The sequence below is a fragment of the Amblyraja radiata genome, chromosome 43, assembly GCF_010909765.2.
Source record: "Amblyraja radiata isolate CabotCenter1 chromosome 43, sAmbRad1.1.pri, whole genome shotgun sequence".
Classification (NCBI taxonomy): Eukaryota; Metazoa; Chordata; class Chondrichthyes; order Rajiformes; family Rajidae; genus Amblyraja; species Amblyraja radiata.
In genome coordinates, this window is record NC_045998.1 from 10,754,935 (window position 1) to 10,778,476 (window position 23,542).

Below are 23,542 nucleotides of genomic sequence, written 5' to 3' on the forward strand. Positions count from 1 at the left end.
CTTTTCCCGTCTCCAACGAACCCCCTCGTCGTGGCCCTCCGGCTTTAGAACTTTTTATCCAAAACTGCCGTCGCGACGTCAACCTCCTCAACTTCTCCACTCCCCTGTCTCACTCCAATCTCTCCCCCCCCCCCCCCCGAACGTACTGCCATCGACTCACTCCACAACAACCCAGACTGGGTGATCAAACCCGCCGACAAGGGAGGTGCCGTGGTAGTCTGGCGCGTCGATCTCTACAAGTCTGAGGCCGAAACGTTGCCTATTTCCTTCGCTCCATACATGCTGCTGCACTCGCTGAGTTTCCCCAGCACTTTTGTCTACCTTTTATGAAAGAGGTTCAGGTGCAGCATTAAAATGCCAGTCGAGTTGTCATTTTCTGTTAGTTTTCCGCAATGAAAAATCATCGCTCTCCGATATGAAATGCAAACAATTTGACATGCACGGTCGGATTAGGGACCTGGTTACTGAGTTTACAACCCTAATGTGTAACCTGCTTCAATGATATTGGGTGGGAAGGATTGTTTAAGAAAGAACTGCAGATGCTGGAAAAATCGAAGGTAGACAAAAAATGCTGGAGAAACTCAGTCTGATGAAGGGTCTCGACCCGAAACATCACCTATTCCTTTGCTCCATAGGTGCTGCCTCACCTGCTGAGTTTCTCCAGCATTTTTGTCTACCGTGGGTAGGAAGGAACGGCAGATTCTGGGTTTAAACTGTAGACACAAAATGCTGGGGTAACTCAGTGGGACAGGCAGCATCTCTGGAGAGAGAGAATGGGTGAAGTCTCAATAGGCAATAGACGCAGGAGTAGGCCATTTGGCCCTTCGAGCCAGCACCGCCATTCAATGTGATCATCCCCAATCAGTACCCCGTTCCTGCCTTCTCCCCCCATATCCCCTGACTCCGCTATTTTTAAGAGCCCTATCTAGCTCTCTCTTAATAATAATGTCTTTATTTATATAGCACATTTTTAGTCAACTTGCATTGACCCCAAAGTGCTTCACACAATTACTTCCATACAGACAGGCAAAGGTGGGTGAAGTGTCTTGCCCAAGGACACACACAGGCAAAGGTGGGTGAAGTGTCTTGCCCAAGGACACAACGCAAGCTTGAAAGCAAGAGAGAGCTAGATAGGTCGAGAGGTTTCGGGTCGAGAGTGTGAGTCTGATGAAGGGTCTCGAGCCGAAACGTCACCCATTCCTTCTGTCCAGAGATGCTGCCTGTCCCGCTGAGTTCCTCCAGCATCTTGCATCCATCTGCAATGGTGTTACGGATGGAACAGCAATGGTTGACAAGAGGAGGGAGAGTCTGTGGCCATACAATTATCCAGAGCTAGTAGTTGTCCACCCGCCCAGAGAGACTCTGGAAGCAGCCGCTCACTGGCACGCACCCACCTTTGACTGAGCTCCCTGTGGCTCCACGGGACGATGCATGGGCGGCGTCTGAGAAGCTTGGGTGGAATTGTTTGGGACCGTTTCAGAGAGGGACTGCAGCGACGGGTCGGATATGGTGGTCCCCATCTTCGGCTTCGCAGCAGGGGAGTTCTGCCGGTTCATTTTGGAGCGCTCCTCCACCTTCACAGACAGAGCAAGTGGGTTTAGGTTCATCGTTGAAGGAATACGTTTATTGGCCAAGTATTCACATACAAGGGATTTGCCATGGTGCTCCGCCCGGCAAGTGACAACATGACATACAGTGACAATACGATAGAACTTTATTTATCCCAGGAGGGAAAATCTTCTTCTTGCGTGTGGCGTGCACAGCCTAAAGTTGTAGGACAACTTGCTCTATTTGATCTTATTTGATTGTGCACGCCAGGTCGATTGCATTCGTCGGAACAGGGCGGACCACATGAAGGTTGCAATCTTCCCACCCCAGGAGGGAAAGTCTGCAATCTCCCACCCCAACAGTCGTAAAAACACACAAAAATAGGGGAATTAAAGTGGAAAGGCTTGGGGGATGTGCAAAGATTGGGAAGTTGGGGGGGGGGAGTCAGTCTCAGTCTATCCCACGACAGAAGGGGGAGGAGTTGTACAGTTTGATAGCCACAGGGAAGAAGGATGTCCTGTGGCGTTCTGTCCTGCATCTTCGTGGATGCGCTTGCGCCGAGGTAGAGTGAAAAGCTTTCGCTTCACCTGCTATCCAGTCAAATCAGACAATCCAGCCAATCCAGGCAAAGTCACCACACTTTGTCACCATTTTGTCCAAATGTTAAGGCATTGTGATATAAATCAGACAACGAATACCATCAAGACAAACACAAGTACCACGGGCACAGCATAAGAGAAAACATATCAGAAGGAAGAATATTTTGTTCAGATTTAGTTCCGTTTTTGAGACACAGGTCCTTTGGCCGACCAGCGATCCCCGCACACTACCCTACACACACTAGGGGCAAGTTACAATTACACCAAACCAATTAACCTACAAACCTGCGCGTCTTTGGAGTGTGGGAGGAAACCGGAAATCTCGGAGACAACCCGCGCAGTCATGGGGTGGAACGTACAAACTCCGTACAGACCCCCCCCGTGGTCAGGGTCGAACCTGGCGCTGTCAGGCAGCAACTCTACCGCTGTGCCACCAGGTGACTTTATAAGAGACAGGCGATTGGATCGGATGGCAGTCAATTCGCCTCTGGGGCCAGCAGGCAAAGAGATGCCACACTCCGACACCATTTTATCAAAATGTCAAGGCACTCAAGCCATATGATCTTAATCAAGATCTCCAGTGGTTTTTATGGATTGGATAGCTACGTAATCTCGATTGAGAATTTGGTTTGGATAAAACAGACTGTGCTGAATGGTGTCACGATTCCTGATTTCTCATTCACCCAGAGGCAAACACGTCATGTAAGAGATGACAAACGCTCAATGCTAAATTGTGAAGGGCAGCAATAGGGAATAGATTATTATATATGGATATTATCACACAACCACTGATAAACTATGTGGAGGAAGGAACTGCAGATGCTGATTTAAACCGTAGACACAAAAAGCTGGAGTAACTCAGCGGGACAGGCAGCTGCTCTGGAGAGAAGGACGTTTCGGGTCGAGACCCTTCTTCAGACTGAGAATCAGGGGAGAGGGAAACGAGAGATACAGACAGTGAGATATAGAACAAATGAATGAAAGATTTGCAAAAAAGTAACAATGATAAAGGACACAGGTCACAGTTAGCGTATTGTGGTTAGATTATTATGAATGGATATTTAAGGTCACAATGGTTAGATTATTATGAATGGATATTTAAGGTCACAATGGTTAGATTATTATGAATGGATATTTAAGGTCACGATGGTTAGATTATTATGAATGGATATTTAAGGTCACAATGGTTAGATTATTATGAATGGATATTTAAGGTCAGGATGTTTCGACAAGTTGGCTGAAGGTGAAACTGCATCACACAGCCACAGTTAAACTATTACAGGCACAACGTGAAAGATGCCGTTTTCCTGCCTCGTAGACAATATAGCCAGAGCTTTAAGGCCGGCCAACTAATTATTTGACATAAGATGGACACAAAGTGCTGGAGTTTAGAAGGGCGAAGGGGGGTGGGGACCTCATTGAAACTTACTGAATAGTGAAAGGCCTGGATAGAGTGGATGTGGAGAGGATGTTTCCACTAGTGGGAGAGTCTAGGACCAGAGGTCACAGCCTCAGAATTAAAGGACGTTCCTTTAGGAAGGAGATGAGAATTTTTTAGTCAGAGGGCGGTGAATCTGTGGAATTCTTTGCCACAGACGGCTGTGGAGGCCAAGTCAATGGATATTTTTATGGCAGAGATAGACAGATTCTTGATTAGTGCGGGTGTCAGGGGTTATGGGGAGAAGGCAGGAGAGTGGAGTTAGGAGGGAGAGATAGATCAGCCATGATTGAATGGCGGAGTGGACTTGATGGGCCGAACGGCCTAATTCTTCTCCTATCACTTTTAAACTTATGAGGATCAGGAACTTAACGGATCAGCATCTCTGAAGGACGGGTGATGTTTCTGATAGATCTGGAGAGGTGAGAGAAGGCTATAGTGGTCTACTTTTACGCTGCAAAGTCAATGCTATTCTTTGCAGGTAGAGCATGGAAGCAAAGGTTCAAACCAACAAGAGACACCAGTCTGAATAAGGGTCCCAACTCAACACGTTAAATGTTCATTTTCTCCAGAGATGCTGCCTGACTCGCTGAGTCACTCCAGCACATTGTGTCTACCTTTGGTACAAACCAGCATCTGCAGTTCCTTTTTCATTACATTTAATTCTCTGACGGCTTGTTCATATATTTTAACCCGAGGGGCTGAGAAAGAAACACTCAATTTGGCAGAGCTTTACTGATCTTTAATCTTTTAATGTTGGCCTTAAGCGAGCAAAGACCTTGTGTCTGTATAAATCTGCAACCGTGAAAATTATTTCCAGTGACTTTAAAAAGAAATGTATTCACAGGATGTAGGCGATCAAGGCTGACATTTCTGTCTATGTCTAATTTACCTTGAACTAATTTGCCTAGTGGGTGGCACAGTGGCGCAGCGCTAGAGTTGTTGCCTTAAACCCTGTCCCACGGTGCAAGTTCATTCCAAGAGCTCTCCCGAGTTTAAAAAAAATCAAACTCGTGGGAAGCACGGAGAATGAACGTAGCGGGTACGTCGGAGCTCGGGGACGTCTCTTAGCGGCTCGTAACGCTAACGGTAGGTACTCGGGAAGACTCGCTAACGGCAGGTAAGCACGGGAAGACTCGTGAAGATTTTTCAACACGTTGAAAAATGTCCTCCAGAGCCCCGAGTACCGACGAGCGGCCATTACCGTAAATCTCCGAGTTCGAATCAGGGCAAACTCGGGAGAGCTCTTGGAATGAACTCGTACCGTGGGACAGGGCTTTTACATCACCAGAGACCCAGGTACGATCCTGACTACGGGTGCTGTCTGTGCGGAGTTTGCACGTTCTCCCCATGACGGCGGGAGCTCTGGCTTCCTCCCACACTCCAAAGACGGACAGGTTTGTAGGTTAATCGGCGTGATATAGTTGTAAGTTGGCATGTAGGATATAGTGGATGGTGGGGATCGCTGGTCGGCACGGACTCGGTAGGCCGAAGTGCCTGTTTCCTCACTATCTCTGAACTAAAACAAAATGACTGACTTACCACGCAATTTCAGACGGCAGTTAAGATCAACCAATGTCAGACCAGATAAGGACAATAGACAATAGACAATAGGTGCAGGATTAGGCCATTCGGCCCTTCGAGCCAGCACCGCCATTCAATGTGATCATGGCTGATCATCCCCAATCAGTACCCTGTTCCTGCCTTCGCCCCATATGGAAAGGAATGGGTGACGTTTCGGATCGAGACCCTGTCTATTGTCTATTAAACATAATAAGCTGGAGTAACTGAGCGGGTCAGGAGGAGTTTCATGTCGAGACCCTTCTTCAGACGGACACATACACAGTGGTCTGTGGTGTGGTGTGGAGTTGTACACATTACCTCCTTTGCCCAGGCGGGCTTGTCGGTAGGATTCACATTCTTGTTGTAGTAATAGAGCTGCTTCTTCTCTTGTGGCTGTTGCTGCTGTTGCTGTTGCTGTTGTTGTTGCTGTTGCTGTTTCTGCAGCTGCTGCTGCTGTTGTTGCTGCTGCAGGGACATCAGGAACGCGTGCTCCTGCTGCAGCTGCCTCTGGAGCCGCTCGGACTGCCGCTGCTCCTCCAGCTGCTTCCTCTTGTACTCCTGCAGCAAAGTAGACAAGAGGGGGGGGGGGGGGGCCCGACGGCGGTGAGAACGGCGGCCATCGCGCACCACCGTCGCTGCACACGGGACTCCGCCAACTCATGCCATGCCAACGCAAATTTGCCTGGTCCGCTACAGCAACTAACACACACATCCCTCCCCTCACAACAGCACTAACATGAACGCCAACATCTGTCCCGTCAGCGTCACTAGCAGCGTGCACTATTGCTTTTACTTTAAACTCATAGCAAGTCAACCTAAGGATGCAGATGTTCCAGCAGCAGCCCATTCAAAAAATAAAACAAGTCCATGTGCGTTAACAGCAGGGCGATTTCACACGTGCCTTGTTTCCTCTCGTGGGAGAGTCTAGAACCGGAGGGCACAGCCTCAGAATAAAAGGACGTACCTTTACAATGGAGACGAGGTGGAATTTCTTTAGCTGGACTGAGGGTGGCTTAAGAGCCTGTCCCACTGTACGAGGTAATTCAAGAGTTCTCTCTAGTTTCTCCTGATTCGAACTCGGAGAATTACGGTAATAGCCGCTCGTAGGTACTCGGGGCTCTCGTGGACATTTTTCAACATGTTGAAAAAACTTCACGAGCTTACCGCGTTTCCCGAGTACCTGCCGTTAGCGTTACGAGCCGCTAAGAGACACCCCGAGCTCCGACGCACCTGCTACGTACTTACCACAAGTTTGATTTTGTTTTAAACTCGGGAGAGCTATTGGGTAAACTCTTAAAGGGCCTGTCCCACTTTACGAGTTTACACAAGAGCTCTCCCGAGTTTAAAAAAAATCAAACTCGTGGTAAGTACGTAGAATGTACGTAGCGGGTACGTCGGAGCTCGGGACGTTTCTTAGCATCTCGTAACGCTAACGGCAGGTACTCGGGAAACGTAGTGAGCTCGTGAAGGTTTTTCAACATGTTGAAAAATGTCCACGCGAGCCCCGAGTACCTACGAGCGGCTATTACCGTAATTCTCCGAGTTCGGATCAGGGGAAACTCAGGAGAAGTCTTGAATTACCTCGTACAGTGAGACAAGCCCTTTAGTTTAGATAGCCACAAAAAGCTGGAATAACTCAGCGGGACGGGCAGCATCTCTGGGGAGAAGGAATGGGTGACGTTCCGGGTCGAGACCCTTCTTCAGACCCTTAGTTTAAGGACATAGAGTGGAAACAGGCCCATCGACAATCCCCGTACACTAGCACTACTCTAAACGCTAGGAACAATTTATAATTTTTACCAAAGCCATTTAACCTCCAAGCCTGCACGTCTTTGGAGTTTGGGCATGCGTGTTAATGGCAAGGCAATAGCACACTTGCCTTGTTTCCAGTTGTGGTAGAGTCTAGGACTAGAGGGTGCAGTCTCAGAATAAAAGGACGTACATTTAGAATGGCGGAGCGGAGGGATTTCTTTTGCCAGAGGGTGGTGAATGTGGAATTCGTTGCCACAGACGGTGGTAGAGGCCAAGATCATGGGGTATTTTTAAATGGGAGGTGCTTGATTAGGAAGGGTGCCAAAGGTTGCGGGGAGAGAATGGAGTTCAGGAGGGAAAAATAGATCAGCCGTGATTGAATGGCAGAGTGGACACGAAGGGCTGAATGTCCTAACTCTGCCTCATCTACACCACTCCCACACTGCCCAACATGCCCCATCTACACAAGTCTCCCACACAGCCCAACATGCCCCATCTACACCAGTCTCCCACACTGCCTAACATGCCCCATCTACACCAGTCTCCCACACAGCCCAACATACCCCATCTACACCAGTCTCCCACACTGCCCAACATGCCCCATCTACACCAGTCTCCCACACAGCCCAACATACCCCATCTACACAAGTCTCCCACACAGCCCAACATGCCCCATCTACACCAGTCTCCCACACTGCCCAACATACCCCATCTACACAAGTCTCCCACACTGCCCAACATACCCCATCTACACCAGTCTCCCACACAGCCCAACATGCCCCATCTACACCAGTCTCCCACACAGCCCAACATGCCCCATCTACACAAGTCTCCCACACTGCCCAACATACCCCATCTACACCAGTCTCCCACACAGCCCAACATGCCCCATCTACACCAGTCTCCCACACTGCCTAACATGCCCCATCTACACCAGTCTCCCACACAGCCCAACATGCCCCATCTACACAAGTCTCCCACACAGCCCAACATGCCCCATCTACACCAGTCTCCCACACTGCCCAACATGCCCCATCTACACCAGTCTCCCACACAGCCCAACATACCCCATCTACACAAGTCTCCCACACTGCCCAACATACCCCATCTACACCAGTCTCCCACACTGCCCAACATGCCCCATCTACACCAGTCTCCCACACAGCCCAACATGCCCCATCTACACAAGTCTCCCACACAGCCCAACATGCCCCATCTACACCAGTCTCCCACACTGCCCAACATGCCCCATCTACACAGGTCTCCCACACAGCCCAACATACCCCATCTACACAAGTCTCCCACACTGCCCAACATGCCTCATCTACACCAGTCTCCCACACTGCCCAACATGCCCCATCTACACCTGTCTCCCACACAGCCCAACATGCCCCATCTACACCTGTCTCCCACACAGCCCAACATGCCCCATCTACACCAGTCTCCCATACAGCCCAACATGCCCCATCTACACCTGTCTCCCACATTGCCCAACATACCCCATCTACACAAATCTCCCACACTGCCCAACATGCCCCATCTACACCAGTCTCCCACACAGCCCAACATGCCCCATCTACACCAGTCTCCCACACAGCCCAACATGCCCCATCTACACAGGTCTCCCACACAGCCCAACATGCCCCATCTACACCAGTCTCCCACACAGCCCAACATGCCCCATCTACACAGGTCTCCCACACAGCCCAACATGCCCCATCTACACCAGTCTCCCACACAGCCCAACATGCCCCATCTACACCAGTCTCCCACACAGCCCAACATGCCCCATCTACACAGGTCTCCCACACAGCCCAACATGCCCCATCTACACCAGTCTCCCACACAGCCCAACATGCCCCATCTACACCAGTCTCCCACACAGCCCAACATGCCCCATCTACACAAGTCTCCCACACTGCCCAACATGCCCCATCTACACCAGTCTCCCACACAGCTCAACATGCCCCATCTACACCAGTCTCCTACACAGCTCAACATGCCCCATCTACACAAGTCTCCCACACAGCCGACACATTTGCTTTCCATTCATCGCACTTAAAAGGCAAACATCTGTTCCACCTCCACAGGCACCATTGTGTAGCTGAGAGGGTGGCCAGCCTACCTCTGTGCTGCTGTCAGTTCTATTCTATAAATAACACCTCTCACAGCAGTGGAGCAACCCAGGCTTTCACACACTGGCTTTTTGATTTGACTCCAGGCTTTCAGTTGCCATAGTGTCAAAGACCGGGCACTTAACACACGGAACAGCAAATAGAGGGCTTTGAGCGATTGGATTTTATGCCATTAGGGAAGGAGAACTTGTCATTTAGACTTTGGAGTTTACTTTTGGCTTTAGAGATAAGGCGTGGAAACAGGCCCTTAGGCTCCACTTGCCCACGTCGACCAAAATGCCCGATCTACACTAGTCGCACTTGCCCGCATTTGGCCCTCGAAACCTATCCTTTAGACCTGGGAGGTACAGAGGCCCTTCAGCCCAACAAGCCCATGCTGACCAGTCTACACGTACCACCTACCCGCGTTTGGCTGGTATCCCACTAAACCTGTCTTTTAGACTTTAGAGATACAGCATAGAAAAAGGCATCCGGCCCAACTTGTCCACGCCGAACAACATGCCCCATCTACACTAGACCCACCTGGCCGTGTTTGGCCTGCATCCCTCCAAACCTACCCTTTAGACTTTAGGCACGGAAACAGGCCATTTGGCCCACCGAGTCTGCTCTGACCTAGATTATCCCGTACACTAGCACCATCCTACACACGAGGGACAAATTACAATTTTTACAGAAGCCAAGAACCTAAAACATTTTTGTGTGGGATGAAACCCCAGCGCCCGGAGAAAACCCACGCAGGTCACGGGGAGAACGTACAAACTCCGTGCAGACGGCACCCGTGGTCAGGATCGAACCCAGGTCTCTGGCGCTGTGGGGCAGCGACTCTACCGCGCTCACAGGAATGGTGTGTGGTGCAGCTCTTTTTAAAACACAGGGGAGGGGGGAAACAGATTCAAGGATGACTTTCCTAATAGAATTGGATAAGCAGTGGAAGGGGAGGGGGTGGGGGAGGTAAATGTTGTTGGCGCTCCAGGGAAAGGGCTAGAGGAATGAGACTGCTTTTCAAAGAGCCGGCTGATGTGATTCCACAGCTCTGTCCACGCACAGTAATGGGAGAGGCGTATACATGCCAGCAGATAAGACAGGTTATAATTGGCAATAACTTCATTGCTTCTATCTCTCATGTGGAAGATAATTGAAGCGACGAAATAAATAAATAATGCGACTGAAATCATTCATGGTGACCGTGAAACATGTAGACTACTGTAAAAACCCACTGTTTACAAGTTGTACAGGGCCCTAGTGAGACCACACCTGGAGTATTGTGTGCAGTTGTACAGGGCCCTAGTGAGACCACACCTGGAGTATTGTGTGCAGTTGTACAGGGCCCTAGTGAGACCACACCTGGAGTATTGTGTGCAGTTGTACAGGGCCTTAGTGAGACCACACCTGGAGTATTGTGTGCAGTTGTACAGGGCCCTAGTGAGACCACACCTGGAGTATTGTGTGCAGTTGTGGTCCCCTAATTTGAGGAAGGACATTCTTGCTATTGAGGGAGTGCAGCGTAGGTTTACAAGGTTAATTCCAGGGATGGCGGGACTGTCATATGCTGAGAGAATGGAGCGGCTGAGCTTGTACACTCTGGAGTTTAGAAGGATGAGAGGGCATCTTATTGAAACATATAAGATTGTTAAGGGTTTGGACACGCTAGAGGCAGGAAACATGTTCCCGATGTTGGGGGAGTCCAGAACCAGGGGCCACACAGTTTAAGAATAAGGGGTAAGCCATTTAGAACGGAGACAAGGAAACACTTTTTCTCACAGAGAGTTGTGAGTCTGTGGAATTCTCCGCCTCAGAGGGCGGTGGAGGCCGGTTCTCTGGATACTTTCAAGAAAGATTTAGATAGAGCTGTTAGGGATAGCAGAGTTAAGGGATATGGAGAGAAGGCAGGAACGGGGTACTGTTGTGGATGATCTACCATGATCACATCGAAGGGCCGAATGGCCTACTACTGCACCTATTATCTATTGTCTATTATCATACAAAATCAGTACCCCGTTCCTGCTTTCTCCCCATATCCATTGATTCAGATAGCCACAAGAGCTAAATCAAACTCTCTCTTGAAAACATCAAGTGGATTGGCCTCCACGGCCTTCTGTGGCAGAGAATTCCACGGGCACAGATTGTAGATCGAAGGGCCCGTTCCTGTGCTATTTTAAACGTAGGATAAGATTTAAATGGGGGGGGGGGAGAACCACCACCAGAGGTTTGAGTTCTTTCCTTTCGCTGAATCGTACTGTCATTGTAAACCAGTAATTCCCCCGAAGTATTAATTTCACAATCTTTCAGCTCAGCGTCTCGAGTTCTTGAGATAGACACTGGAGTAACTCGGCGGGACAGGCAGCATCTCTGGAGAGAAGGAATGGGTGACGTTTCTGGCCGGGACCCTTCTGCTCAACTTGGTGCGGTCATCTACTCCGGACAGAGAATTACCGCGGTCAAACACACAAAATATCCCCAAGTGAAGCATTCCGAGTGCAAACGCTCAAGATCTCAGGAAACAAAAACAACGCATATCCATTGCAAATACTGCATGCACTAGTGGAACTCCAGAATGAATATAGATCGCAAAGCTGGCACATACATGCGTGATCTAAATTCAGACCAGAGTTAGAGTGAATCTAGTTCCCCTTCGAGGCAGATCTTTTCCCCCTCATCTGTGGATAATTCTTCCCCTTCCGCAGTCTTGCATTTACCACCCATCTCAAATTGACCGATTCAAAATGGCCGACAAGCAATCTGCTCAATGTCCAGATCTGTTCCCTCCCTTCACATCCCAGGGGCAATTCAAGGCTCACATTTGTAGTGGAAGCCAGGTCTCTTGCCCAGGGGGATGAAGCCACGCTAATGGGGCTGTCCCACTGTACGAGCTCATTCAAGAGTTCTCCCGAGTTTCCCCGGATTCGAACTCGGAGAATTACGGTAATGGCCGCTCGTAGGTACTCGGGGCTCTCGTGGATATTTTTAACACTGTACGAGCTCATTCAAGAGCTCTCCCGAGTTTCCCCTGATTCGAACTCGGAGATTTACGGTAATAGCCACTCGTAGGTACTCGGGGCTCTCGAATCTTCCCGAGTACCTGCCGTTAGCGTTACAAGCCGCTAAGAGACGCCCCGATCTCCGACGCACCCGCTCCATACATTCTAGGTGCTTACCACGAGTTTGATTTTTTTTTTTTAACTCGGGAGAGCTCTTGAATTAGCTCGTACAGTGGGACAGCCCTTTAAACCTGCTAATAACTCTTGTCACTGCCGCTAAGGGGGCCAAATGTTGACGTCAGATTCACTCCAAAACCAAGTTCATCCTACTAGACGCACTCCATGCCTTAAAGCAAATTGGTTGCCGATAACTTAACAAATAGAGAAAAGAAAACAATGAGTTCAAGAGCATCGATCACTAGGACAATCTGCAAAAGGATATACACGTGAACACGCTCTCGAACGCACGCTCACACACAAGGTAAGACATTGAAGGACTGGTCTTCTAGTGAGATGGAAATGGATTGAAGGGGTCATTCAATATTTGTTTGACAAGAGTAGGGAGAGTAATCCTGGGGCGGGCAGAGCAGAAGTGGGGGGGTGGTGTGGGGAAACAATGTCCAAACCTGTGTACCTTGCCAGTTTAGCATGTCAACAAAAGGACCTAACGATAGAAAAATAAAAATAAAAAAATCATTCTTACACGCACGCGCAAGAGAGGACATAACGAGCCCACAGATAACGTTTTTGCTGCAGCGACCACACTCATTTCAGGGCACTGGAGTGTTAAAGAAGGAACTGCAGATGCGGGAAAAATCGAAGGTAGACAAAAATGCTGGAGACACTCAGAGGGTGAGGCAGCATCTATGGAGCGAAGTAGGTGACGTTTCGGGTCGCGACCCGTACAAAAATGCTGGAGAAACTCAGCGGGTGAGGCAGCATCTATGGACAATAGACAATAGGTGCAGGAGTAGGCCATTCGGCCCTTCGAGCCAGCATCGCCATTCAATGTAATCATGGCTGATCATCCCCAATCAGTACCCCGTTCCTGCCTTCTCCCCATATCCCCTGACCGCTATTTTTAAGAGCCCTATCTAGCTCTCTCTTTAAAGCATCCAGAGAACAGGCCTCCACCGCACTCTTAGGCAGAGAATTCCACAGACTCACAACTCTCTGTGAGAAAAGGTGTTTCCTCGTCTCCGTTCTATATGGCTTACCCTTATTCTTAAACTGTGGTTCTGGACTCCCCCAACATCGGGAACATGTTTCCTGCCTCTAGTGTGTCCAAACCCTTAACAATCTTATATGTTCCAAGGGTCTCGACCTGATACATCACCTATTCCTTCGCTCCATAGATGCTGCCTCACCCGCTGAGTTTCTCCAGCATATTTGTCTATCGTCAGGGCCACTGGAAGGTAAGAAATGGCATCTCAGTCACTTTATGCTTCCCCCAACTAAGCCACAGAGGCTCTCCTCCTCAGTGCTGTGCTTTCTCCTCCGAGATATTTTAGCTTTAAAAACTTTATTGCTTATAGAAAATAGGTGCAGGAGTAGGCCATTCGGCCCTTCGAGCCTGCACCGCCATTCAATATGATCATGGCTGATCATCCAACTCAGTATCCTGTACCTGCCTTCTCTCCATACCCCCTGATCCCTTTAGCCACAAGGGCCACATCTAACTCCCTCTTAAATATAGCCAATGAACTGTGGCCTCAACTACCCTCTGTGGACATTGTGCAGAATTCCAGAGATTCACCACTCTGTGGATATCTCATGCTGTGATGTATCCAAAGATGCATGTTACACTTGGACATTGAAAATCTCACAGCAGCTAAAGATCCCACACTCATCTCAGATTCTGGACAAATATAGTTCAGTTTAGTTTAGTTTAGAGATACAGCGCAGAAACAGACCCTTCGGCCCTTCGAGTCCGCACCGACCAGCGATTCCCGCACACTAACACTATCCTACACACTAGGAATAATTTATAATTTCACCAAAGCCAACTGACCTACAACGCTGTATGTCTTTGGCGTGTGGGGGGGAACCGGAGAAAACCCACACGATCACCGGGAGAGCATGCAAACTCTGCACAGTCAGCATCCGCAGCCAGGATGGAACCCGGGTCACTGGCGCTGCGAGGCAGCAACTCTACCGCTGCGCCGCCGCACCACCCCTTTTAGGTTTGAAATACTTGAATAACTTTGAAGGGGGTGGGGGGGGGTCAGGGGGAGAGTGGGGTGTTCTCGGATGAACAGAGTGAAGGAAGGAGGGGAAGGAATCAAAGAAAAACACCCTGGTTACTCCTGTGAAAATGTTGCATGACCTCATGGTAGGGATGGGAGCAGACAGCTTGGGAGGGGAGGGGGGGGGGGAGAGGATGAGATATGGAAGGATGAGGGCTTGCAGCCTGCACCATTTACCAGAAGCAGAGCCTGTTCTTGCAGTAGCTGCTGCTGAAGGATCTCTAACTGTCTCTGCTCCTCCTCTAATTGGTGCCTTATGTACTCCTGGGGACAGAGAAGGCAAAATGATTTACGGAAGCAGACAAAGAAAGGTTACGATCAAAGATCCTATAGCGGAGCAAGATCGACCACTCGACGAAAAAGACGTAGTACGGTCATGGGCAGATTCACGGGTGATTTTCGGCCCCATTTCCGTAACCGGCTTCCGTCTCCGCACCAAAGATCCCTTCATAGCGGAGCAAAGATAACTAGTGCGGAGACGGAAGCCGGTTACGGAAACATCCTCGTAAAAATAAAAGTTCTTTGGTAAAAATCTTCTCCTCATTTTCAGAATTATAATTTATCAACACAAACTGTTCCCCCGCAACGTTGATTACACTGCGAGTCGGGTTGGGTCGGGTTACTGAAATGGATGAAAAAAAAGGCCCACGTTCCGCTCCATTATGTACTACACGTCAGCCCATTGCATTTAGAAGGAGTGGTCTATCTTGCTCCACTATAGGATCTTTGGTTACAATCAAGAGAGAAAATCCCTAGCCATCGACACAAATTTGTTAAAACTCTTTGAAGTAAAACTTCCGGGGGGGGTGGGGGGGGTAAGGGGGAGGAGATTGGCACGCGCACGAAGGAACTGCAGATGGTGGTTTAAACCGAAGGAAGACACAAAAAAAACTGGTGTAACTCAGCGGGTCAGGCAGCATATCTGGAGAGAAGGAATAGGTGACGTTTCGGGACTCTTCTGAAGAAGGATCTCGAGACGAAACGTCACCTATTCCTTTTCTCCAGAGATGCGGCCTGACTCGCAGTTACTCCAGTTTTTTGTGTATGTCTTCAGAGAAATTAGTATCCTGTGTGGACAAAAATGCTGGAGAAACTCAGCGGGTTAGGCAGCATCTATGGGGCGAAGGAAATAGGCAACGTTTCGGGTCGAGACCCTTCTTCAGCCTCCTTCGCTCCATAGATGTTGCCTCACCCGCTGAGTTCCTCCAGCATTTTTGTCTACCTTCGATTTTCCAGCATCTGCAGTTCCTTCCTAAACACATAGCATCCTGTGTGATCAGTTTTAACCATGTTTAACCGCTAGACGGGAAATGAGTAAGGGATGGAAGTAAGATGTGGGACAAAGATGTGTGTAAATTAATTTGAGGCACATTGTGTAAATTTTTACCCATGGGATTCGAGCTGATTCCTGCAGTGATCAGGAAAGACTTGATTCTTCATCAAACAGTGGGGCATCACAGAACTCCACGTGTTGCTGCCTCAAGGCAATTTAAAAGGACTGAAAAACTATACAGGGAACACATGCAGAAGGTTTGGGAACAGCTTCTTCCCACCAACCAACAGGCTATTTGAGCACCACAATGGTAGAGCTGCTGCCTCACAGCACCAGAGACCGGGTTCGATCCTTACTCCAGCTGCTACCTGTACTGAGCTTGTACGTTCTCTCTGTGACCGCATGGGTTTTCTCCAGCAGTCCAAAGGCGTACAGGTTTCCAGGTTAATTGGCTTTGGTAAAATTGTAAATGATCCCAAGTGCATAGGATAGACAATAGACAATAGGTGCATAGAAACATAGAAAATAGGTGCAGGAGTAGGCCATTCGGCCCTTCGAGCCTGCACCGCCATTCAATATGATCATGGCTGATCATCCAACTCAGTATCCTGTACCTGCCTTCTCTCCATACCCCCTGATCCCTTTAGCCACAAGGGCCACATCTAACTCGCTCTTAAATATAGCCAATGAACTGTGGTCTCAACTACCTTCTGCGGGAGAGAATTCCAGAAATTCACCACTCTCTGTGAAAAAATATTTTCCTCATCTCGGTCCTAAAAGATTCCCCTTTATCCTTAAACTGTGACCCCTTGTCCTGGACTTCCCCAACATCGGGAACAATCTTCCTGCATCTAGCCTGTCCAACCCCTTAAGAATTTTGTAAGTTTCTATAAGATCCCCCCTCAATCTTCTAAATTCTAGCGAGTACAAACCGAGTCTATCCAGTCTTTCTTCATATGAAAGTCCTGACATCCCAGGAATCAGTCTGGTGAACCTTCTCTGTACTCCCTCTATGGCAAGAATGTCTTTCCTCAGATTAGGTGCAGGAGTAGGCCATTCGGCCCTTCGAGCATTCAATTGTGATCATGGCTGATCATCCCCAATCAGTACCCCGTTCCTGCCTTCTCCCCATATCCCCTGACTCCGCTATCTTTAAGAGCCCTATCTAGCTCTCTCTTGAAAGCATCCAGATAACTGGCCTCCACCGCCCTCTGAGGTAGAGAATTCCACAGACTCACAACTCTCTCTCTCTCTCTCCCCCTCTCTCTCTGTTCTTGGTTTCTTCGTCCTCCAAAATATTCCAAATGGAATTTATACTGGAGGTGGTGGAGTCGGGGAGGAGTTTTGGAAGCCAGAAAGGGTTTTTGGGAAGAAAGAGCTATCTTAAATGTAGTTGCACCTGGTTGGGTAACTATGGTAGGGTGAAGACTATTCCATGCTTTAATTGTGCGGGGGAAGAACGAAGTGCTGTACGCATCTGTGTCTCGGTAGCTGGAATCTCAAATTGGATCGAATGCCCTCGTCTGCTCCTAATTGGATTGGGTTTGGTGTAGGTTTTGCAATCTATGTTCAGCTGGCCATTTAACATTTTGTAAAAACAGGTCAAACGGTGAGCTTCACGTCTTGTCTGTGAGAGGTTAGTGTTAGTGTTAGTTAGTGTATGGCGCGATCGCTGGTTGGCAAGGATTCGGTGGGTCAATGGGCCTGTTTCCGCCCTGTATTTGTAAAGTCTAAACACCAGGCTTTAGTTTAGTTTTGTACTATTATTGATTTTTTTAAATTTATTCGACTTCTTTTACTGTTTACTTATCTACCGAGTACCGTTCGGAGTTTGGACATACAGTGCGGAAACGGGCCCTTCGGCTCACGGAGTACCCACCGACCAGCGATCACTCCATGCACTAGCACTATTCACAAGCTTTTTTTTAATCTATCTATCTATCTATCTATCTATCTATCTATCTATCTATCTATCTATCTATCTATCTATCTATCTATCTATCTATCTATCTATCTATCTATCTATCTATCTTCTATCTATCATCTATCTATCCATCTATCCATCCATCCATCCATCTCTATCTATCCATCCATCCATCCATCCATCCATCCATCAATCAATCTCTATCTATCTATCTATCTATCATCTATCTATCTATCAATCAATCTATCAATCTATCATCTATCTATCTATCTATCTATCTATCTATCTATCTATCTATCTATCTATCTATCTATCTATCTATCTATCTATCAATCTATCATCTATCTATCATCTATCCATCCATCCATCCATCCATCCATCCATCCATCCATCCATCATCTATCTATCCATCATCTATCTATCCATCCTTCCATCCATCCATCCATCCATCCATCCATCCATCCATCTATCTATCTATCTATCTATCTATCTATCTATCTATCTATCTATCTATCTATCTATCTATCTATCTATCTATCTATCTATCTATCTATCTATCTATCTATCTATCTATCTATCTATCAATCATCTATCTATCTATCTATCTATCTATCTATCTATCTATCTATCTATCTATCTATCTATCTATCTATCTATCTATCTATCTATCTATCTATCTATATTTAATATATAGTTAAATCTTTAAAAGGAAACTTATAAATGTTAAAAAAAAACACAAAGATAAAAAGACAAAAAGAAAAAGAAAAAAGGAAAAGAAACAAAAAAAACAAAACAAACTAAAGAAACAAAAAAAGAGAAAAATTGATAATAAAATACGAATAAAAATAATAGATTAAAAAAATCTAATTTTAAAATCTATTTACAATCTTTACCGAAGCCAATTAACCTGTAAACCTGAAGTCTGAAGTAGGGTTTCGGCCCGAAACGTCGCCTATTTCCTTCGCTCCATAGATGCTGCTGCACCCGCTGAGTTTCCCCAGCAATTTTGTGAACCTGTAAACCTGTACGTCTTTGGAGTGTGGGAAGAAACAGGAGCACCGGGAGGAATCCCACGCGGTCACGGGGGCGAACATATAAACTACGTACAGACAGCACCTGTAATCGGGATGGAACCCGGGTGTGTGGCGCTGTAAGGCAGCAACTTTACCGCTGCACCACCGTGCCGCCCCCCACTGTGTTTACGGACTTGTTTGGCTGCTGCAAGCGAGAATTTTGTGGCCCTGCTTCAGGACCAAATGACAATGAATCATTCTCGATCCTTGAAATGGAGGCACGAGAGACGGCAGACGCTGGAATCTTACTCAAAGACACTGAAAACGCGTGGAGGACTGTGACCATCGGGATGCGCCAAGGAGCTTGCGATAATAATCAAGGCAAATCAAATGAGTGAGTGACTGAGTGAGTGAAGAATAATTTGTGTTGTGAGACTGGCAGCATACGGTGCAAGTGAGGGAGTGTGAGGAGCCTGAACACACACAGGGTACATGCAGCGTCACTCTCTCACCCTTCCTCTCCCAGGCCGAACTGTCCCATGGGAATGAGCACCCCCCGGCTGATACCCCCCCCCCCCCGCCTTGTACAAGACACCGGGCAATTCAAAGCAAGGCCGATGAAGCGTTTGGATCGATCCTCACCTGATCATTCACCCGTGCGTTTTGGAATGAAAACCAGCCGAGTGGGCGGGCGGGCAGGCTGCTGCCTTTGTCATCCAGGGAGGCCGTGGTTAACTTGGCGCCTCAGGCAAGGTAACAATGAGCCGCAAAGTGAATGTGGACCTTCCCAGGAGCTGGCGGCGGCCGCAGAAAGTGGTGGATGCAGCCCGGTCCGTCACGGGCTCCGTCCTCCCCACCGACTCCAAGGGATTTACAGGAGTCGCCGCCTCAAGACGGCAGGCAGCATCGTCAGGGGCCCACACCACCCTGGCCACGCTTTCATTTCACTCCTGCCATCGGGAAGGAGACTGAAAACTCCTTCAGGTTCATCCATCGTGCTATTAAACACTACAAACTCCAAATAGGCTCTGAACTACATAGACTTGGGGGGCATGGTTTTTCTTTATAATGTGTGTGTGTGTCTGTCTGCGTACATGTCCCGATGTGTGTGTGTGTGTGTGTGTGTGTGTGTGTGTGTGTGTGTGTGTGTGTGTGTACGTGTGTGTGCGTGTGTGGGTGTGTGCACGCGCATGCATGTCTGCATACCTGTCCCCATGTGTGTCTATGTGTCCCAGTGTCTGTATGTGTATGTGTGTAAGTGTGTGTGTGTGTGTGTGTGTCTGCGTACGAGTCCCGATGTGTGTGTATGTGAGCGTGTCTGTGTGTGTGTGTGTATGTGCGCATCTGTGTACGTGTCCCCATGTGTGTGTGTGTGTGTGTGTGTGTGTGTGTGTGTGTGTGTGTGTGTGTGTGTGTGTGTCTCAGTATCTGAGCGTGTGTGCATGCGTATACACACACACACACACTGAACTTTATTTTTTCTCATATATTACATTGTTTACAGTGTACTATGTTTACATATTCTGCTGTGCTGCTGCAAGTAAGAGTTTCATTGTTCTATCTGGAACATATGATAATCAGACAATCTCAACTCTTGAAACGACTTTGAAGGGTGCAAACTGCGAGTGCAGCACGAGGTGCAGTGGGTGAGAGTATTGACGCTGCTGCTGGGGGGAGGGGGGGGGGATATTGTACCTGCTCTCTCTCAGCTTGCCTCCTCTCCTCTTCCCTACGCAGCTGCTGCATCTCGTCCAGCTGTCGCTGGTGCTCCTTCTCCTGCTGCTTGCGGATTTCCCGTTCCCGCCGCTGTTGCTGAAAGTTAAAAGTGGCAAAAAGTCGATCAATATCGCTCAGTATGCGTGCGCCAAACTCAAGGAGAGCATCGGTTCGCCAACTTCTTGTGTCTATCACCAAACAAAATCACTTTCCTGCCATCTACCTTTCCGCATCTACAGCAGCTAATACTCCAGTGCTGGTTAAAACACAGGCAGTGTAGATAGACAATAGACAATAGACAATAGGTGCAGGAGTAGGGCATTCGGCCCTTCGAGCCAGCACCGTCATTCAGTGTGATCATGGCTGATCATCCACAATCAGTACCCCGTTCCTGCCTTCTCCCCATATTCCCTGACTCCGCTATCTTTAAGAGCCCTATCTAGCTCTCTTGAAAGCATCCAGAGAACCGGCCTCCACCGCCCTCTGAGGCAGAGAATCCCACAGACTCACCACTCGCTGTGTGAAAAAGTGTTTCCTCGTCTCCGTTCTAAATGGCTTACCCCTTATTCTTAAACTGTGTGGACCTTGGTTCTGGACTCCTCCAACATCGGGAACATGTTTCCTGCCTCCAGCATGTCCAAGCCCTTAACAATCTTATATGTTTCAATGAGATTGCCTCTCATCCTTCTAAACTCCAGACTGTACAAGCCCAGCTGCTCCATTCTCTCAGCATATGACAGTCCCGGCATCCCGGGAATTAACCTGGTGAACCTATGCTGCACTCTCTCAATAGCAAGGATGTCCTTCCTCAAATTAGGGGACCAAAACTGCACACAATACTCCAGGTGTGGTCTCACATGTTCCTGATGTTGGGGGAGTCTTTCCAGACTTTCCCAGCCGCTTGAGGAATTGTTTCACCCGACGCTGGTGTTCCATCTTCACGGCAAGAGGGCCCTGAAAATTATCGGACTGGCTGCAAGGCCACAAATGGGCCCCGACCTCGGGTGTTTCAGAGGAAGAGGACTTAACTTTCTGGTGCCTTTCCCCACAGTGGAAATGTTTGATTCTGCTGTGGGGGGACGTTTGTGTTGAACTCTATAATGTGTTGCATCCATTTTCTTTATTTTTTTTTTACCTTTTTCTATGGTTTGTATGGAAACGTATTTAATTTATGTAAAGCACTTTGGTGTCAATGCGAGTTGACTTAAAATGTGCTATATAAATAAAACGTACTTACTTACTTACTTACTTACTTACTTACATACAGAGGGCGGTGGAGGCCAGTTCTCTGGATACTTTCAACAATACAATACAATACGGGTTTATTCGTCACATTGCACATAAAGTACAAGTGAAATGAATATGTCAGCAGCGATACAATGAGAAAGAACACACAATACACAATAAAAATTTAACACAAACATCCACCACAGCATTCATCACTGTGGTGGAAGGCACAAAAACTGGCCAGTCCTCCTCCATTCCCCCCGTGGTCGGGACCAGAGTCCAGAGCCAGTCCATAGTCGGATCTTCCCCACCAAGAGACCGCGGCTTCAGGATGGTGTAGGCCGCAGGCCGGCGGTCGAAGATTTAAAGTCCCCGCCGCAGCCAGAAGCACCGCAGACCGCAGGGCCGGCGGTCGAAGCTCCCCTCCAAGGGTGATGGTAAGTGCACGCCGGGTCCGCGGTAGAAGTTGGCCGCAGGCCGTCATTCGGAGCTTCTTCTTCCCACGGGTCCCCCACGAGGGATCCCGGGCTGCAGACGGAGCTCTGCAGACCACGGCTTCAGGCTGCCGGCTGCCACGGGCCAGCGAAACGGAGCGCTCCCCTCCAGCGAGGGCTCGCCCGCTCCACGCCGAGAGTCCACGCTGCGCCCGCCGCTGAAGCCCCGGGCGCGTCTCCGGGAAAGGCCGCGCCGATCCTCGTTGTTAGGCCACGGGGGAGGCGACCTGGAAAAAGTCGCTTCTCCGTGGAGGAGGCGACCAAAACGGTTTCCCCCTTCACCCCCCCCACACCACCCCCCACACAGAACACACAAAGAAACATCAAAAACACACTTTAAAACATACTAAAAAAACAAAAAAGTTGGAAAAAACCCCAAAAAAACAACGGACACGCTGCTGACAGGGCGCCGACTTGCAGCGCCCCCACCGACCGAGAGAGCTAGATAGAACTCTTAAAGATAGGGGAGTCGGGGGATATGGGGAGAAGGCAGGAACGGGGTACTGATTGGGGATGATCAGCCATGATCACATTGAATGGCAGTGCTGGCTCGAAGGGCCGAATGGCCTACTCCTGCACCTATTGTCTATTGTCGCCCACAGCTCTGGTTTCCCTCTGCGGTTCCTCCCGCCACGTCTCATCCTCACCTCCTCCAGCCGACGCCGCTGCTCCTTCTGCTCCTCGATACGCTTCTGCCGCTCGGACAGGAGCTGCCGCCGCCGCTCCTCCAGGTCGCGGCGGGGCAGCACGATCTGCTGCTGCTGCTGCTGCCGCTTCACCGCCTCCGAGCGCTCCTTGTTCTCCTGCTGCAGCCGCAGGAAGTCTCGCCGCAGCGTGGACTCGCCCGGCAGGTTCACGATGGAGCTGTCGGGCAGGCGAGGGGGGGGGGGGGGAGCGAGAGGCAAACTCGTTAACAAGCAACACAATAACCATATAACAATTACAGCACGGAAACAGGCCATCTCGGCCCTTCTAGTCCATGCCGAACACTTACTCTCACCTAGTCCCATCTACCTGCACTCAGACCATAACCCTCCATTCGTTTCCCGTCCATGTTCCTATCCAATTTATTTTTAAATGATAAAATCGAACATGCCTCCACCACTTCCACTGGAAGCTCATTCCACACAGCTACCACTCTCTGAGTAAAGAAGTTCCCCCTCATGTTACCCCTAAACTTCTGTCCCTTAATTCTCAAGTCATGTCCTCTTGTTTGAATCTTCCCTACTCTCAATGGGAAAAGCTTGTCCACGTCAACTCTGTCTATCCCTCTCATCATTTTAAAGACCTCTATCAAGTCCCCCCTTAACCTTCTGCGCTCCAAAGAATAAAGACCTAACTTGTTCAACCCTTCTCTGTAACTTAGGTGCTGAAACCCAGGCAACATTCTCGTAAATCTCCTCTGTACTCTCTCTAATTTGTTGCCATCTTTCCTATAATTTGGCGACCAAAATTGTACACCATACTCCAGAATTGGCCTCGCCAATGCCTTGCACAATTTTAGCATTACATCCCAACTTCTATACTCAATGTCTGAAGAAGGGTTTCGGCCCGAAACGTCACCTATTTCCTTCGCTCCATAGATGCTGCTGCACCCGCTGAGTTTCTCCAGCATTTTTGTCTACCTTCTATACTC

General features: G+C 48.7%; 1 protein-coding gene across 10 annotated transcripts in view; it reads right to left on the bottom strand.

The window, feature by feature from the left end:
- The window catches only part of mink1 (misshapen like kinase 1), a 233,540-nt gene that overhangs the window by 40,500 nt on the left and 169,498 nt on the right, over positions 1–23,542 (bottom strand). For 5 of the 10 annotated variants that reach the window (XM_033014612.1, XM_033014604.1, XM_033014603.1 and 2 more), the window contains exons 12-16: positions 22,554–22,770; positions 20,165–20,281; positions 14,437–14,523; positions 5,467–5,706; positions 1,395–1,574 (exon numbers count right to left, since the gene is read on the bottom strand). In XM_033014612.1, coding sequence (XP_032870503.1) covers positions 1,395–1,574; positions 5,467–5,706; positions 14,437–14,523; positions 20,165–20,281; positions 22,554–22,770 — 841 coding nt within the window. The remainder of the gene's footprint in view (positions 1–1,394; positions 1,575–5,466; positions 5,707–14,436; positions 14,524–20,164; positions 20,282–22,553; positions 22,771–23,542) is intronic. The other 5 variants (XM_033014609.1, XM_033014607.1, XM_033014611.1 and 2 more) reach the window with 2 other exon arrangements.